The following is a 19,330-nucleotide window of genomic DNA, read 5'->3' as shown; positions in this document are numbered from 1 at the left end:
AGAAAGTTATCAGTGTTGAGATTACATAGTTTAGAGTCATAGATAGTGTTGGAAGCTGAAATTTTTGAGTGCTATCACTACCCTGAACTAAAGGGCTGTAAAGACCTGAGGAGGCTTGAGGCCTGAATTTTACAAAATTGAATTTTGGGGACAGGAAGCGAGTAGTCAGAAAAGAAGGGAGAAGAAGCCATTTAAGTTATGTCATACTGCAACAGAAGAGAGGGTTTAAGAAAGGGGCTTATAAACAGCTCTCAAATGCAGTAAAAAAACCAAGTGGCATGAAAGCCTAGTAAAGCATTTGGGTGTTCTCACACAGTGCCCTTTGGTGAAGTATAGTTCATACATCCATAATCCCTGGAGGGCTTTTGGACATTATATATTACAAGCCTTTATGATGTACATATCCTAAGGAGATACTAAGAATAAACTCAGAGATTTAGTTTTAAGGCTGTTCAGATTGGCTTTCTTTTTAATTGTAAAAAACTGGAAGCAAACCAAAAGTTCAACAGTAGGGGGTGAAAATGGATAAATAAGTGATTGTTGTGGAAATACATTTTTGATATGGAATATATTGATACAGTGTGTGGAAATATAGGTTTGAGAAGTAGGTTTAAGAACCCAGGTAGGGTTTCTGTTTTTAGAATGACAGAGTAAGGACTTTAAAAAATCTGTTCCTCTATAAAAACAGTGAGAACACTGGCAAAAACTGTCAAAATCAACTTTTTCAGAATTCTAGAAATAAAAGTCCTACATCAATCTGAAAATTGTTATTCAAGAAAAACAGCTGACTCTCAGAACAGTGAGCCATGTATATGGTCCCCAGTTTCATCCCCCACTACCAAGCTCTGTGATGGCTTTGAAGACTAACAGTCCCACAACTACAGTAACTATGAAAACCAACAGCTAAGTAGCCACTGGTAGGGTTGTAATGGCTTTGGAACCCCCCCAAAGCCCCATCTTCAGAGAATTGTCACTATTTGACCAGCTTGCTGAAAAGCTCCATAATCAGGGCCTATCTTTATTTGACCTGACTGTTGCCTTGTTCTTTGAGAAAAACTCTACCCATAGGGCATTTGTTGAAATTATTGGTGGTATTTGTTTAACATTGCAGCTCCCTGAGGTGGCATTCCTAGTTGTAGCTCATAAGAGGCTGACAAAAAACTTTAAAGGAAGAGTGAGATATCAGTAGGGGCCTTTTGAAAAGTTTGGATGTATTCATGGATATGTGTAAGACCACATGCACTTGCACAGTTGTGCACGAGCCCAAGAAAGAACTGAGGAGACCCCAGGTTCTCACCTCTGGCTGACCTTGAGACTCTGTGCAAGCAGGAAATGAAGGATAAGGCCAAGTTGTAAACTGCTTTGCTGAAGGTGTGCCACAGCGAGCACAGAGAGCCTCAACAAAGGCTAGAGCCCTTATCAGTTCATGAGATGTAAGGAAATGTCATTAGCTGACCACTGATCTAACTGAACAAAGAGTTCAGTGGCCACACATGAGAGAGAATACAGACTTTGTAGAATTAGTCCAGGAAAATCATTAAACAAACAGCAACAACATTGGTATATTATTTCCGAAGTTGATACATATCAATTAGAATGTCCAGTTTTGGACAAAAATTGCAGGTCAAGCAAAGAAATCAGAAAGTGTGTCCTATACACAGGAAAAAATGCATGTAATAGAAACAGTACCTCACTGATCCCAGACATTGGACTTACTAGACAATGACTTTAAATTAGTGACTAAAAATATGTTCAAAGAATTAGAAGAAACCATGTCTAAAGGGTTGAAAGGAAAGTATGAGAAAAATGTCTCAACAAATAGATAATGTCAAAGGGATAGAAATGATAAGCAGAAATCCTGGAGTTGAAAAGTATAACTGAAATGAAAAATTTAGGGCTGAACAGCAGATTTCAACTGGCAAGAGAATAAACCAGGGACTTGACGATAGATCAGTTTGACATCCATTCAGAGGTATGAAAACTAAAAAAGAATAAAGAAAACTGAACAGAGCCTCAGAGACCTGTGGAACCAACATACACATGATAGGAGTCCCAGAAGGCAAGGAGAGAGAAAAAGGAGCAGAAGGAATATTTGAAGAAAAAGTGTTTGAAACTCCCCCAGATTTGACAAAAAAACATTAACCTGCACATCTGAGAAGCCCAACAAACTCCAAGTAGGATAAAGATCAAAGAGAGCCATACTAGAGACATTATAGGCAAATTGATGAAAGACACAGAGAAAATTTTGAAGCAGCAGAGAAATGTGACTCATCTCGTACAACGGATCTTCAGTAAGGTTAACAGCTGACATTTCATCAGAAAATGATGGAGCCTGGAAGTCAGTGGGATGATGTATTCAGAGTCTTGAAAGAAAAAGAGTGTCAATCAATAATTCTATATCTAGCAGAATTGTCTTTCAGAAACAAAGGAGAAATTAAGACATTCCAAGTTAAATAAAAATAGGGAATTTATTGTTAGCAGATTTTCCCTAAAAGAAATACTAAAAAGAATCTGTTGTGCTGAAAGGAAAGGACATGAGACTAACTTGAACCACATGAGGAAATAAAGAGCATGGGGTAAAGGTAGATACATGAGTGAATATAAGACAGTACAAATTATTTTTTTCTGTAATTCTTTTTACCTGCTGTCTGATTTGAGAGAAGACTATATAAAGAAATAATTATAAAACTGTATTGATGGGCTTATAATATATAAAGGTGTAATTTGTATTACGTTAATAGTACAGACAGGGGAGGAGGGAACAGATATATTGGAGCAAAGTTGGTATTAATCTGATTGTTTTTAGACGTTAATTGTGTTTCCCAGGGAAACCACTTGAAGAAAGACTTAAAAACATTTAGTAAAACACAAAAACACATAGTAAAAGAAACTAGGGAATTAAAATGGTGTACTAGAAAATATCTTTTTAACACAAAAGAAGGCAGCAGTGGTGGAATAGAAGAGCAACAACAACCAAAAAAAAAAAAAAAAAAAACCACAAAAAAACCATGTAAGACACAGAGAAAAATAGCAAAGTGTCACACATAAGTCCTACCTTATTGGTAATTCCATTAAATGTAGTAAAAAAGCAGAGTTGGCAGAAAGTATGACAAAATATGATATGACTATGTGTTGTCCAAAGAGACAACACTTTAGATTCAAAGACACAGTGTGAGAGTAAAAGGACTGAAGAAAAAGATACTTCATGCAGACAGTTCCTAAAAGACAACTGGAGCGGCTATGCTAATATCAGACAGAATAAGTTTTAACACAAAAATTGATACTAGAGACAGACAAGGACATTTTATAATGACAAAAGCATCAGCGCCTCAGGGAAACATAGCAATTACAAACAAATGCCACTAACAGCAGAGCCCCCGAATGGAGAAAAAACTGACAGAATTGAAGGGGAAAATAGACAATTCAACAGTAATAGTTGGAGACTTCAGTACTCTGCTTTCATTATAGATGGATCAACAAGGCAGTAGAAGACTTGAACAACACTGCAGACCCACCAGCTCTAACATACAACTATAGAACGCTCTACCCAGCTACAGCAGAATACACATTCTTCTCAGGGGCACATGGAACACTTCCAGGTTAAATCATATCTAGGACAGAAAACAAGCTTCAATAAATTTAAAGGCACTGAGCCATATCAACATATATGTTCTTTAACCACAGTGGAATGAAACTAGGTATCAGTAACAGAAAGCAGTTTGGAAAATTCACAGGTATGTGGAGATTAAGCAACACATGGCAAAATAAGCAGTGGTTCAAAGGGAAACTAGAGAATATTTTGAGATGATTGAAAATGAAAACACAGCATACCAAAACTTAGGGATGCAGTTAAAGGAGTGTTCAAAGAGAAATTTATATCTGTACACATCTGTATTTAAAGAGAAGAAAGATCATAAATCAGTAACTTAGCCTTAACCTTAAAAATCTAGGAAAAAAAGAGAAAGTAAACCCAAAGCAAGTAGAAGGAAGGAAATCATAAAGACTAAAGAGGAAACAAATGAAATTGGGAATAGAAAATAAAGGTGAAAAACCAACAAAAGCAAAAGTCATTTCTTTGGGAAGATCAAAATTGGCAGAGCTTTTCTACAATAACCAATTAAAAAAAGGGAGAGGACTCAAATTATTAAAATTGGGAATGGAAGAGGGGTTGTTACTTTTGAGTACACTACTATGGAGTACCAAGGAATACTACAAACAGCTGTATACCAACAAATTAAATGACCTAGATGAAATGGGCAGATTAGATTCTTAGAGAGATACAACCTGTCAAAAGTGAATCAAGAACAAATAGAAAATCTGGATAGACCTAAAACAAAAGGTTATATTAGTAAGTAAAAGAAAAACTTCCCACAAAGAAAAACCCAGGCTGAGATGGCTTCATGGTGAATTCTACCAAATGCTTCATGAATTAACACCCATCCTTCAAAAACTTTTACAAAAAATAGATGAGGGAACATTTCCTAACTCATTCTATAAGGCCAGTGTTACCGTGATACCACAACCAGATAAATATATCACAAGAAAACAGCAGACCAAGACCCATAGTTAATATGGGCATTAAAATCCTCAACAAAATACTAGTAAACTGAATTCAACATAATAAAGGATTATATACCATGACCAAGTGCAGTTTATCCCAAGAATGCAAACCCTTTTCAATATATGAAAATCAATCCATGAATATATCATATTAATAGAGTAAAGGATGAAGACCACATATGATCTCAAAAGACTCTCATAAAACATTTGATAAAAATCTAACACCCTTTTATGAGTAGAAACAATTCAACAAACTATTATAGACAACTACTGAAAAGGACATCTATGAAAAGCCCGCTAACTTCATACTTGATGGTGAAAGACTGAAAGCTTTCCCCTAAGGTGAGCCAGATAAGAATGTCCACTCTCACTGCTTTCCTTCAGCATTGTACTGGAGGTTCCCCGTGGGGTAGTTAGATAAGGAAAAGAAATATAAGGCATGCAGATTGGAAAGGAAGAAGTAAAACTTAGCTGACAGTATGATCCTGTATATAGACTGTCTTAAGCAGTAAAAAGAAAAAAACGGAGGGACCTTCAAGATGGTGGAGGAGTAAGACGTGGAGATCACCTTCCTCCCCACAAATACATCAAAGATACATCTACATGTGGAACAACTCCTACAGAACACCTACTGAATGCTGGCAGAAGACCTCAGGCTTCCCCAAAGGCAACAAAATCCCCATGTACCTGCATAGGGCAAAAGAAAAAACAGGACAAAAGAATAGGGTCGGGACCTGTGCCACTGGGAGGGAGCTGTGAAGGAGGAAAAGTTGCCACACACTAGGAAGCCCCTTCACTGGTGGAAATGGGGGCTGGGCGGGGGGGGGGGAAGCTTCTTAGCTACGGAGGAGAGCGCAGCAGTAGGGGTGCAGACGTCGAAGCGGAGAGATTCCCGCACAGAGGATTGGTGCCGACCAGCACTCACCAGCCTGAGAGGCTTGTCTGCTCACCCGCCGGGCCGGGTGGGGCTGGGAGCTGAGGCTCCAGCTTTGGAGGTCAGATACCAGGGAGAGGACTGGGGTTGGCTGCGTGAAGACAGTCTGAAGGGGGCTTATGTGCCACAGCTAGCCAGGAGGGAGTCCAGGAAAAAGTCTAGACCTGCCTAAGAGGTAAGAGACCATTGTTTCGGGGTGGGAGGAGAGGGGATTCCTTCCCCGTTGGCCCACAGAAGGCAGAGAGCACCGCTTATATTAGCTCCAGAGATGGGCATGAGCCGCAGCTATCAGCTGGGACCCCAGAGACAGGCATGAAATGCTAACGCTGCTGCTGCAGCCACCAAGAATCCTGTGTGCAAGCACAGGTCACTATCCACACCCTCCGGGGAGCCTGTGCAGCACGCCACTGCCAGGGTCCCGTGATCCAGGGACGACTTCCCCAGGAGAACACATGGTGCGCCTCAGGCTGTTGCAACGTCATGCTGGTCTCTGTTGCCACAGGCTCGCCCCGCATTCCAATTATAACTACTGTACCCCTCTCTCCCTCTGGCCTGAATGAGCAAGTGTCCCCTAATCAGCCACTGATTTAATCTCCTTCTCTCTGAGTGGGAACACATGCCTGAGGGCGACCTACACACAGGGCTGGGGCCCAAACCAAAGCTGAACCCCAGGAGCTGTGCAAACAAAGAAGAGAAAGGGAAATTTCTCTGTGAAGCCTCAGGAGCAGCGTATTAAATGCCCACAATCAACTTGATGTACGCTGCATCTATGGAATACCTGAATAGACAACAAATCATCCCCAAATTGGTGGACTTTGTGAGCAACTGTAGGCTTGGGGTTTGCTATCTGTGAGTGATGTGTTTCTGATTCTTAACGTTTATCTTAGTTTAGTCTTTAGCGCTTGTTATCATGGGTGGATTTGGTTATTGGTTTGGTTCTATTTTTTGTATTTTTAAAATATAATTTTAATACTTTTTTTAATTTATTACTTTAAAATTTTCTTTTCTTCCTTTTTTTCTCCCTTTTCTTCTAAGCCATGTGGCTGACAGTGTTTTGGTGCTATAGCCTGGTGTCAGGCCTTAGCCTCTGAGGTGGGAGAGCTGAGTTCAGGACATTGGAACACCACACACCTCCCAGCCCCATGTAATATCAATCAGCGAGAGCTCTCCCAGAGATCTCCATCTCAATGCTAAGACCCAGCTCCGCCCAGTGGCCAGCAAGCTCCAGTGCTCGATGCCCCATGTCAAACAACTAGTAAGACAGGAACACAACTCCACCCATTAGCAGAGAGGCTGCCTAAAATCATACTAAGTTCACAGACACCTCAAAACACACCACTGGATGCGGCCCTGCCCACCAGAAAGACAAGATCCAGCCCCATCCACCAGAACACAGGCACCAGTCCCCTCCACCAGGAGGCCTACACAAGCCACTGAACCAACCTCACCCACTGGGGGCAGACACCAAAAACAATGGGAACTACGAGCCTGTAGCCTGCGAAAAGGTAACCACAAACACAGTAAGTTAGACAAAATGAGAAGACAGACAAATATGCAGCAGGAGCAAGGTAAAAACCCACCAGACCAAACAAATGAAAACGAAACAGGCAGTCTACCTGACAAAGAATGCAGAGTAATGATAGTAAAGATGATCCAAAATCTTGGAAAGAGAATGGAGAAAATAAAAAAAACGTTTAACAAGGACCTAGAAGAACTAAAGAGCAAACAAACAATGATGAACAACACAGTACATGAAATTAAAAATTCTCTAGAAGGACTCAATAGCAGAATAACTGAGGCAGAAGAATGCATTAGTGACCTGGAAGATAAAAGAGTGGAAATAACTACTGAAAAAAAAGAATGAAAATAATTGAGGACAGTCTCAGAGACCTCTGGGACAACATTAAATGCACCAACATTCAAATACTAGGTTCCCAGAAGAAGAAGAGGTAAAGAAAGAGGCTGAGAAAATATTTGAAGAAATTATAGTTGCAAACTTCCCTAACGTGGGAAAGGAAATAGTCAAGTCCAGGAAGAACAGAGAGTCCCATACTTCCCCTTGGATAAATCCAAGGAGAAACATGCCAAGACATATTAATCAAACTATCAAAAATTAAATACAAAGAAAAAATATTAAAAGCAGCAAGGGAAAAGCAACAAATAATATACAAGGGGGAATCCCTGTAAAGTTAATACCTGATCTGTCAGTCGAAACTCTGCAAGCCAGAAGGGCAGGACATATTTAAAATGATGAAAGGGGAAAAGCTACAACCAGGATTACCCAGCAAGGTCTCATTCAGATTCGTTGGAGAAATTAAAAGCTTTACAGACAAGCAAACGTTAAGAGAATACAGCACCACCAAACCAGCTTTACAGCAAATGTTAAAGGAAGTTCTCTAGGCAGGAAACACAAGAGAAGGAAAAGACCTACAAAAAGAAACCCAGAACAATTATGAAAATGGTAATAGGAACATACATATCGATAATTACCTTAAATATAAATGGATTAAATGCTCCAACCAAAAGACATAGACTGGCTGAATGGATACAAAAACACGACCCATATATATGCTGTCTGCAAGAGACCCACTTCAGACCTATGAACACATACAGACTGAAAGTGAGGGGATTGAAAAAGATATTCCATGCAAATGGAAATCAAAAGAAAGCTGGAGTAGCAATTCTCATATCAGACAAAACAGACTTTAAAATAAAGACTATTACAAAACACAAAGAGGACACTACATAATGATCAAGGGATCAATCCAAGAAGAATATATAACAATTGTAAATATTTATGCACCCAACATAGGAGCACCTCAATACATAAGGCAAATGCTAACAGCCATAAAAGGGGAAATAAACAGTAACACAATCATAGTAGTGGACTTTAACACCCCACTTTTACCAATGGACAGATCATCCAAAGTGAAAATAAATAAGGAAACACAAGCTTTAAATGATACATTAAACAAGGTGGACTCAGTTGATATTTATAGGACATTCCATCGAAAAACAACAGAATACACTTTCTTCTCAAGTGCTCATGGAACATTCTCCAGGATAGATCATATATTGGGTCACAAATCAAGCCTTGGTAAATTTAAGAAAATTGAAATCATATCAAGTACCTTGTCTGACCACAATGCTATGAGACTAGATATCAGTTACAGGAAAAAATTGTAAAAAATGCAAACACATAGAGGCTAAAAAATACACTACTAAATAACCAAGAGATCACTGAAGAACTCAAAGAGGAAATCAAAAAACACCTAGAAACAAATTACAATGAAAACACGACCACCCAAAAACCTATGGGATGCAGCAAAAGCAGTTCTAAGAGAGACGTTTATAGCAATACAATCCTACCTCAAGAAACAAGAAACATCTCAGATAAACAACCTAACCTTACACCTAAAGAAACTAGAGAAAGAAGAACAAAAAAACCCCAAAGTTAGCAGAAGGAAAGAAATCATAAAGATCAGTTCAGAAATAAATGAAGGAAACAGTAGCAAAGATCAGTAAAACTAAACGCTGGTTTTTTGAGAAGATAAACAAAATTGATATACCATTAGCCAGACTCATCAACAAAAAGAAGGGAGAGGACTCAAATCAACAGAATTAGAAACGAAAAAGGAGAAGTAACAGCTGACACTGCAGAAATACAAAGGGGCATGAGAGATTACTATAAGCAACTATATGCCAATAAAATGGATAACCTGGAAGAAATGGACAAATTCTTAGAAAAGCACAACCTTCCGAGACTGAACCAGAAAGAAATAGAAAATATCAACAGACCAGTCACAAGCACTGAAATTGAGACTGTGATTAAAAATCTTCCAACAAACGAAAGCCCAGGACCAGATGACTTCACAGGCGAATTCTATCAAACATTTAGAGAAGAGCTAACACCTATCCTTCTCAAACTCTTCCAAAATATAGCAGAGGGAGGAGCACTCCCAAACTCATTCTAGGAGGCCACCATCACCCTGATACCAAAACCAGACAAAGATGCCACAAAAAAAGAAAACTACAGGCCGATATCACTGATGAACATAGACACAAAAATCCTCAACAAAATACTGGCAAACAGAATCCAACAGCACATTAAAAGGATCATACACCATGATCAGGTCTGGTTTATCATCCCAGGAATATAAGGATTCTTCAATATATGAAAATCAATCAATGTGATACACCATATTAACAAATTGAACGAGCAAAACTATATGATAATCTCAATAGGTGAAGAAAAAGCGTTTGACAAAATTCAACACCCATTTATGATAAAAACTCTCCAGAAAGTAGGCATAAAGGGAATGTACCTCAACATAATAAAGGCTGTATATGACAAACCCACAGCCAACATTGTTCTCAATGATGAAAAACTGAAACCATTTCCTCTAATATCAGGAACAAGACAAGGTTGCCCTCTCTCACCACTATTATTCAACATAGTTTTGGAAGTTTTAGCCACAGAAATCAGAGAAGAAAAAGAAATAAAAGGAATCCAAATTGGAATAGAAGAAGTAAAACTGTCAGTGTTTGCAGATGACATGATACTATACATAGAGAATCCTAAAGATGCCACCAGAAAACTACTAGAGCTAATCAATGAATTTGGTAAAATAGCAGGATACAAAGTTAATGCACAGAAATCTCTTGCATTCCTATACACTAATGATGAACAATCTGAAAGAGAAATTAAGGAAACACTCCCATTTACCACTGCAACAAAAAGAATAAAATACCTAGGAATAAACCTACCTAAGGACACAAAAGACCTGTATGCAGAAAAAATAGACACTGATGAAAGAAATTAGATGATACAAACAGATGGAGGGATATACCATGTTCTTGGATTGGAAGAATCAACATTGTGAAAATGACTCTACTACCCAAAGCAATCTACAGATTCAGTGCAATCCCTATCAAACTACCAATGGCATTTTTCACAGAACTAGAACAAGAAATTTCACAGTTTGTATGGAAACACAAAGGGTGCCGAATAGTCAAAGCAATCCTGAGAAAGAAAAATGGAGCTGGAGGAATCAGGCTGCCTGACTTCAGACTATAGTACAAAGCCAAAGTAATCAAGGCAACATGGTACTGTACAACATGGTACTGTACTGTTTACAAAGTAAACAAGGCAACATGGTACTGTACAACATGGTACTGTACAACATGGTACTGTACAAAATATAGATCTATATTTCTATCTATATAGAAATATAGACCAATGGAAGAGGATAGAAAGTCCAGAGATAAACCCATGCACTTGGTCACCTTATCTTTGATAAAGGAGGCAAGAATGTACGGTCGAGAAAAGGCAGCCTCTTCAATAAGTTGTGCTGGGAAAACTGGACAGCTACATGTAAAAGAATGAAGTTAGAACATTCCCTAACATCGTATAGAAAAAAACTCAAAATGGATTAAAGATCTAAATGTAAGGCCAGACACTATCAGAATCTTAGAGGAAAACATAGGCAGAACACCCTATGACATAAATCACAGCAAGATCCTTTCTGACCCACCTCCTAGAGAAATGGAAATAAAAATAAACAAATGGGACCTAATGAAAGTTAAAAGCTTTCGCACAGCCAAGGAAACCATAAAGAAGATGAAAAGACAGCCCTGAGAATGGGAGAAAATATTTGCAAATGAAGCAACTGACAAAGGATTAATCTCCAAGATGTACAAGCAGCTCATGCAGCTCAATATCAAAAAAACGAATAACCCAATCCAAAAATGGGCAGAAGACCTAAATAGACATTTCTCCAAAGAAGATATACAGATTGCCAACAAACACATGAAAGGATGCTCAGCATCACTAATCATTAGAGAAATGAAAATCAAAACTACAGTGAGGTATTACCTCACACCAGTCAGAATGGCCATCATGAAAAAAATCTGCAAACAATAAATGCTGGAGAGAGTGTGGAGAAAAGGGAACCATATTGCACTGTTGGTGGGAATGCAAATTGATATAGCCACTATGGAGAACAGTATGGAGGTTCCTTAAAAAACTAAAAGTAGAATTACCATATGACCCAGCAATGCCTCTACTGGGCATATACCCTGAGAAAACCATAATCCAAAACCACAGTGTTCGTTGCAGCACTATTTACAATAAACAGGACACGGAAGCAACCTAAGTGTCCACCAATGGATGGATAAAGTAGATGTGGCACATATATACAGTGGAATATTACTCAGCCATAAAAAGAAATGAAATTGCGGTATTTGTAGTGAGGTGGATGGACCTAGAGTCTGTCATACAGAGTGAAGTAAGTCAGAAAGAGAAAAACACCGTATGCTAACACATATATATGAAATATATATAAAAAAATGGTTCTGATGAACCTAGGGTCAGGACAGAAATAAAGACACAGATGTGGAGAATGGTCTTGAGGACATGGGGAGGATGAAGGGTAAGCTGGGACGAAATGAGAGAATAGCATTGACATATATACACTACCAAATGTAAAATAGATAGCTAGTGGGAAGCAGCTGCATAGCACAGGGAAATGAGCTCCGTGCTTTGTGACCACCTACAGGGGTGGGATATGGAGGGTGGGAGGGAGATGCAAGAGGGAGAGGATGTGGGGACATATGTATACATATAGCTGATTCACTTTGTTATACAGCAGAAACTAACACAACAGTGTAAAGCAATTACACTCCAATAAAGGTGTTAAAAAAAAGAAAAACCTATTTGAACTAACATGAGTTCCACAAAGTTGTAGAATAGAAGATTATGTTGTATTTATGTGTACAAAACTTAGTTGGATTTCTGTTTGCTAACAGTGAACAATCCAAAGATGAAATAAAGGAAACAAGTCCATTTACTCTAGCATCAGAAAGAATAAAGTACTGAGGAATCAATCTAACAAAATAGCACAAGACTTGAATAGTGAAAGCTGCAAAACATCATTGAAAGAAGTGATATAAAAAAAAAGAAATTATAGAAGATCTAAATAAGTGGAAAGACATCCCAGTTGATCTTCAGATTCTATGAAATCTGTATGAAATTTCCAGCTGCCTCTTTCTGCAGAAATTGACATTCTGATACTACAATTCATAAAGAAATGCAAAGGACTTAAATAGCCAAAACAGTCTTAAAATTTAGGAAAGAACAAAGTTTGAGAACTCGCACTTCCCAGATTTGCTACGAAGCTACAGCAGTCAGGATACTGTATTACTGGCATAAGGATAAATATATTAATCAGTGGGCTAGAACTGACATGCAGAAGTGCATTTATGGTCACTGTTTTCTGAGAAGGGTGCCAGGACAGTTGAATGGGGGATAGAATAACCTGAAAAGATGGTGCAGGGATTACTGGGCAGCCACATGCAGAAGAATGAGTTTGCAGAGAAGTTTTCAAAATGGATCATAGACCTAAATGTAAGAGCTAAACTATAAAACTGAAGAAAACATAAGCATGTAGTTCTTCGTGACCTTGGATTAGGCAGGAGTTTCTGAAATATACCATCAAAAAGCACAAGTGACAAAAAATAGATGTGACTTCATCAAAATTATAAACATTTGTGCTTCAAAGGACACTGTCAAGAAAGCGAAAGGAAAACCCACAGAATGAGATAAATATTTTAAAATCATATGTTTAAGTACCCTGAGTATAAAGAACTCTTAACAATAAAAAAACAACTCAATTGAAAAGCAGAGGATTCAGATAGTGTTGGTCCTTCATACCTGTGGGTTCTGTAGATTCAGTCAGCCATGGATAGAATATTTTCTCTGGATATGGAACCCTTGGATACAGAGGGCTGACTGTAAGGGACTAGAGCATTCACTGATTTTGGAATCCACTGGGAGTCCTGGAACCACTCCCCCAAGAATATGAAGGGGTAATTGTAGATTTCTCTCCAAATAGGACCAATATGTACACAAAAAAGATATTCCACGTCATTAGGGAAATGTAAATCAAAACCACAGCGAGTTACCATGATACCCACTAGAATGCTATAATCAAAAAGACAATAACAGTGCTGGAGAGGATGTGGAGAAATTGGCACCTTTGTACATTGCTGGTAGGAATGTAAAATGATGCAGCAACTTTGGAAAAAAGTTGGCAGTTTCTCAAATGCTAAACATAGATTTACCTTATGACCCTGCAGTTTCATTTATTCTGGGTATTCTAGCTATAAACCCAAGAGAGTTGAAAACATTTGTTCACATGAAAATCTATAAACGAGTGTTCATAGTAGCATTATTCATAAAAGCCAAAAAGTGGAAACCAGAATGTCTATCAGCCATTGAACAGATAAACAAATGTGGTGTATCCATACACTGGAATATTATTTTGGCACAAAAAGGGATGAAATACTGATGAATGCTACACCAGTCACTGAATTATACACTTTAAAATGTTGTACTTTATGGTCTACAAATTGTATTTCAGCAAAGCTGCTATTAACAAAAAGTGAACTAGAGAGGCATGATTAATTAAAAATATATAAAATATGATTCCATATTAATTTGAAAAGCAAATATGAATATATTCTAATATGCATAGAAAACTCTTTGGAAGGATATATAAGAAAATGTCAATAGTGTTCCTCTGGGTGGTAGATGTATGGTTTTACTTTTCTGTATTTTCTGTATTTCAATAATTTTTGTATATTTAATATGTGTTAATTTGTATAATAAAATTAAATAAATTACAAAAGATAGAGATGAATAAATTTGGTGATTAGGGGCTTGTGACCTTTTAGGGGAATGGCCCCTTAGAAGGCTGAGTATGCAGCCCTTGCGGGGGGGCAGTGAAGGAGGGACTTTGTGGTGATGGGAGGCAGGCACCCTGTGTAGGTCAGGGTCAAGAAGTTTGGCAGTGAAACTTAAGGAGGATAGGCAGCTTGAGAGGTCAACGTGTGTGAGAGAGACTGAATATTATAATAATATTGTGCATTAATGAATGTTTTATGACTTATATGTTATTTACATTATGTCCCAGTTGCATAAATTGGGCAGTCTTTGTTTTGTAAATGAGTAAACTGAGATGCAGAACAGGTTAATGGCTTGACCTAGATCATATGGGTCGTCAGAAGTGGAACTCAGCCCTTTGATTCCAAAGCCAGTGCCTTTCCTGCTGTGCCAGGCTGCATCTGAGGGATTATAGAATAACTGCAGGGGTAAGAGTAGGGCTTAGGAATTGCAGAGAGGAAGGAGAACTGGGTCAGGGCCACAAGTATGGGAGTTCCAGCTGCAAAGGAGGATGGACAGTCTTTCTGTGATTGGAGAGAAGTGTGTGAAGGTGGCCATTAAAAAATATCAGAAGAAAAGGTGATTTTGTACCAGTGCTTTTGAGGGGGATTATTGTTTTTGTTATGAGGTCAAGGAGTGAAACAGACCTCAGAGTAGTACTTTTTGTTTGTTAACAGTCATGTGGCTATTTAATATCAGCAATAATAATACTCTTGTGGCTTTTCAGAAACGCAGTCTTACTTTTCTTTTGTGCAGGTCTATTCTTACGTATAGCCGAATTGGGGGACGTGTCAAGACACTCACATTCTGCCAGGGTTCCCAGTACTTAGCCATAGCGTCTGATAATGGTGCTGTCCAACTTCTTGGAATTGAGGCCTCTAAGCTGCCCAAGTCTCCTAAAATTCATCCTCTACAAAGCAGGTATCTGTCTATCTTTTGTGTTTTGTAAACTGCATTTAGTGTACTATAACTTAACCCTCCCTCTCTAATACAGTTTGGATCAACTGAGGACCTTTGAGAATTTACTTCTTTTTTTAAGCACGTGAAATAAATAAAATTGTGTTTCCAACTCAAATCTATCACACATAGTTTCAGGAAACTATGTCTGCCTATTAGTTTCTGCCAATTTGCCAAAAGGTCAGAAAGGCAGCTTTGAACTTGTGGCCCATCCCAGTCTGAAATCTGTCTGAATAACCTAATTATCAGTTACAGCTTCTGTCTCAACTCTGGCTGGCTGATTTGAAAATGTGAGTGTTCTTCATTAAAGAAAATTCAAGTGTTGTCAGCATTTTGTTACTTGGCATTAAAACCTCTGGAGGTGATGGGAACACAGAGCAGAGGTTTTAGTCAGATGATTTGCTTATCATTTTAAAAACAAGGTCCTGGCTGGTTTTATCTGAGAATTTCCTCCATTTCTTATAAATTGTAGTTGCCTGTAGATTAAACACATGCAAGGTAAGATATTTAAGATCAAGCAGAATAATTTTTCAACTGACTAGTATGTGCTGCACAATGAAAATTCCAGAAACGAATAAGATGTGTTGTACTCTCTAAGAAACCACAGTGTAGTGGGAGAGACAGACCAGTGAACAGATGATTTCAGTGCAGTGTGACAGTGTGCCCTGTGACAGGGATGGGGGGCCAGCTTGCAGGTGGATAAGGAAGAAGGCCTGGAGGGGGTGACACCAGATGTAGCCAAAGCAGAGTAGTTGAGTAGGGTGGGGCAGATAAGTCAGACGTATATGCTGTTCTGGAAAACATGAAGTTATAGGGAGGAAAACAGATCCATGGTTACCACAGCTTGGGGATAGGGGTAGGGGGTGACTACAAAGGGGCTGCACAAGATACATTTTGGGGTGTGGAGTTGTACTGTATGGTTCTGTGGTAGAAGATACATGAAATGGATTTGTCATAATGCATAGAACTGTATACCACAAAATGAATATTACTGTATATAAGATTAAATTAAAAAACCCCGAAGCAACCAGGATATTGGGGGAGAGGTAGAGTGCAGCCTATGGCAGTCAGTCTAACTGTTGTACAGATGAATCACATAGTCATGTGGAAGAGTAAGGGGAATAAAGGAGGCAGCTGAACAACTTGGGAAAACTGCAGGCTAATGACAAAAGGAGCTGAGCTCAAACGTTGTATTCTAGTTGGTTGTTTTTCACATGGTTATGGTTTAATAATTCCAAAATGACTTTATTTGTACACTAGGGTTGAATAAATAAGTAAACGTATTATAGATAATGAGAGCCAGGTTTCTCACTGGAGGAAAGAAATTACAGACAAGGAAAGGGGGCTGGCTAGAATGAAGCCTGGTGCTGGATAGATATCAGTATGGACTTGATATCAGTATGACTCATGACATACATCTTTGTGTATGTGTATACGCACATGTATATGTACACACACGTACATGTAGACACACACAAATAGATACAGAAATAGAGTTGGGTCTGTGTGCATGAGGGTAGTATACAGAATATATTTCCTAGCTCTGGCCGTTGAGAGGTACTAGACACAGGGGCATCCCCATAGCGATGAGCACTTAGCTCATAGACCTTGGTTTTAAATGCCATTCTCTAATAAAAGGGACCAGGACTCCTTGAAAAACTGGTTGATTCCAGAGCCTGGGCAGGGAAAACACAAGATGCATCTGGAGCATCCTGTGATGCCAGAAGGTTAGGAAGTGGTCAGTTAGAGCACATTGCAAGGGCGTTTGAGCTAGCCTGACAGAGTGTCCCATGGCCAGACTTGGAGCAAGCTGAGCAACAAGAGGCAACGACTGTATTGGGTCATAACTCAGAGGATAAAATAAATGTCCACAAGTCCATACTGACAGAGACGAGCTGACAAGAGAAATGGCAGCTTTTCCGTACAGAAGAATTCTAATAAGCGTAGAAGGACCAAGGGAAATAGAACACCACAGGCATGATTTGTCCACAGGTCCTAAAATTAGTGGAAAAAAGTTTACACAGAAACAGGTTTTTGCATAGTCTGAAAAGAATTTCCCCTAAGTATAGAGTAGTTATAAATGGAAAAATAATAAGTTTACAGTGGAGGGTCCTGCCAGGCGCCACCTTAGCCACATGATCCAGGTGGACATCACTGGCATCACGTGCTGACGTCAGGTGCTCCCGTCTGTGCACTGAGACGGGCACGTCACACATGTGGTCTCCCTCCCAGTAAGGCACCAGCTCTGTTTGTGAGAACACATGACATGACATTCAGAAATGTCAAGGTCGTGAAAGGACAGACTGAGGCGCTGTCATAGGTGGAGGAGATGAAGGAAACGCAGCAGCTAGATGCCAGGCGGTGTCTTGGTCTGGAGCGGTTAGGTCACCAGTGGGAAAACTGGTGAAATCCAACCATGTTTTGTACCTTATGGGTACTGTACCAAGGTCAATTTCTTAGTTTTGATAAATGGTCTATGTTTATGTAAAGTGTTAGCGTGAGGGGAAGGTGAGCGAAGGATATACGGAAGTCTGTGTACTATTTTTGCAACTCTTCTGTAGTTCTAAAATAATTTTTAAAAAATGGTCAGCTATCATTGTCTTATGGGTCACAGAGTTTTTATTTCTTGACCATGGTTAGAATATAGATTCATCTTCAGTGGAGAAGGGTACTGTGTTTTTAGTGACTGGAAAAGTCTTTGCCTTTTGATGTGTGTCTCCTTAGAGTCCTAGACCAAAAGGAGGACGGCTGTGTGGTGGACATGCATCACTTCAACTCCGGGGCGCAGTCTGTGCTGGCCTACGCCACTGTGAACGGCGCTCTGGTGGGCTGGGACCTCAGGTCTTCCAGCAATGCCTGGACGCTGAGGCACGATCTTAAGTCAGGTCTCATCACTTCCTTTGCTGTGGACATCCACCAGTGCTGGCTCTGCATCGGTGAGCTGCCTTTCAAGTCCTTGACTGGGTCTGGATGCTACTGTCTGGAGTGGCCTTCTTAGGAAAGCTCTTTCCTTTTTCTTCATTGGTAATTTTCCCCCATGTCCTTTTTTTTCCCCCATAATTATTATGTTATAATCACTTGCATTTTATTTTTTTCATTAAAAAACAGATTTAAAAAAGTGAAATCAATATTCCAACACATAAAACAATTTCCTCTTTCTCTTCATTCTTAAATGAGCCTCTTTATAATCATTATAGTGATCAGGTTTGCTGGCATTTTCTTATTCTGCCAGGGAAGCAACAGGCTTAGTTTATGGATGAAAGCATTTGAATTTGGGCATACTTGGTTGTAAATTCCATTAACCACTGGCAAGCTGCTTATTAACTCTTTTGGGTCATAGTATCCTCATCTTCAAATGGGGCTCATCCTTTCAAGGGCTGCTTAGAGGAGTCAGTGAGGTAAAAGCATCCAGCACAGGAGAAGAGCTAAACAGTGGTTTCTTGCCTTGTGATTCCTCCCCACCTGCCTTTCCTCAAATGCTGAAGATGTACCCTGTGCTCTTGCTTGCTGCTTTCCTCTGTTTTAGTTTCACCTTTTTCTCTCCTAGGGCTTTGAACCTGCCCCTTTAGAAGGTACTAGAGTTTATTCATTCCCACTTGGCACTCTTTTTCAGAAGAATTATAATCTGCTGCACTTGAATATTGGTTTCTGGATTCCCTAACTTGCATTTGTGACATTAAGTATCTTTATTTATATGTAGTTTTTATGAAATGTATTATTTTTTTGCCTTTTGTGTGACTAAACTGTACTGGTTTAGGAATATGTAATGCCAGGCCTAGAAGAGTAGCTATTACACACGTAGCAAATTAGCAAATGGCACTGGTGGCTCTCAGGGCGGCAGCCAGTACTGCTGTGGCTATTTGAGCCATTGTCCTGAAGAGGGGCAGGGCGACAGAGGGACCCGCTGCCCCTTTTGTCTTTTCCCACCCCCATCTCTCCACTGGAACTGGAGACCAATCTCGGTGTTAGGGTGGACATTATTCTTTGGGATGAGTTGCCTTTTCTCTATGGGGTTTAAGGTGCCATGGGCAGATATGCACGCATTCACCCCAGTTTCTACTGTGATTGGACACCCGTGCCTGTCTCCAGAACGTTTCGGAGAAAAGGGCACATGGAAATGATTGAAACTGATGATAGCTGCAAAGCTGCTACCACTT

At 39.4% G+C, this 19,330-nt stretch overlaps 1 protein-coding gene across 6 annotated transcripts in view; it reads left to right on the top strand.

The window, feature by feature from the left end:
* PIK3R4 (phosphoinositide-3-kinase regulatory subunit 4) overlaps window positions 1-19,330 on the top strand; it is a 73,643-nt gene that overhangs the window by 48,246 nt on the left and 6,067 nt on the right. For all 6 annotated transcript variants that reach the window (XR_003428616.1, XM_027086604.1, XM_027086602.1 and 3 more), the window contains 2 exons: window positions 14,973-15,137; window positions 17,898-18,109. Coding sequence is in view for 5 of the 6 variants with exons in the window: in XM_027086604.1 (XP_026942405.1) it covers window positions 14,973-15,137; window positions 17,898-18,109 (377 nt within the window). In the remaining variant the exon portion in view is untranslated. The remainder of the gene's footprint in view (window positions 1-14,972; window positions 15,138-17,897; window positions 18,110-19,330) is intronic.

Source organism: Aethalodelphis obliquidens, unplaced genomic scaffold, assembly GCF_003676395.1.
Source record: "Aethalodelphis obliquidens isolate GAN/ISIS:26980383/991018 unplaced genomic scaffold, ASM367639v1 scaffold56, whole genome shotgun sequence".
Taxonomy (NCBI): domain Eukaryota; kingdom Metazoa; phylum Chordata; class Mammalia; order Artiodactyla; family Delphinidae; genus Aethalodelphis; species Aethalodelphis obliquidens.
Note: the sequence above shows the minus strand (reverse complement) of the source record. Positions and strands in the feature narration are given on the sequence as shown.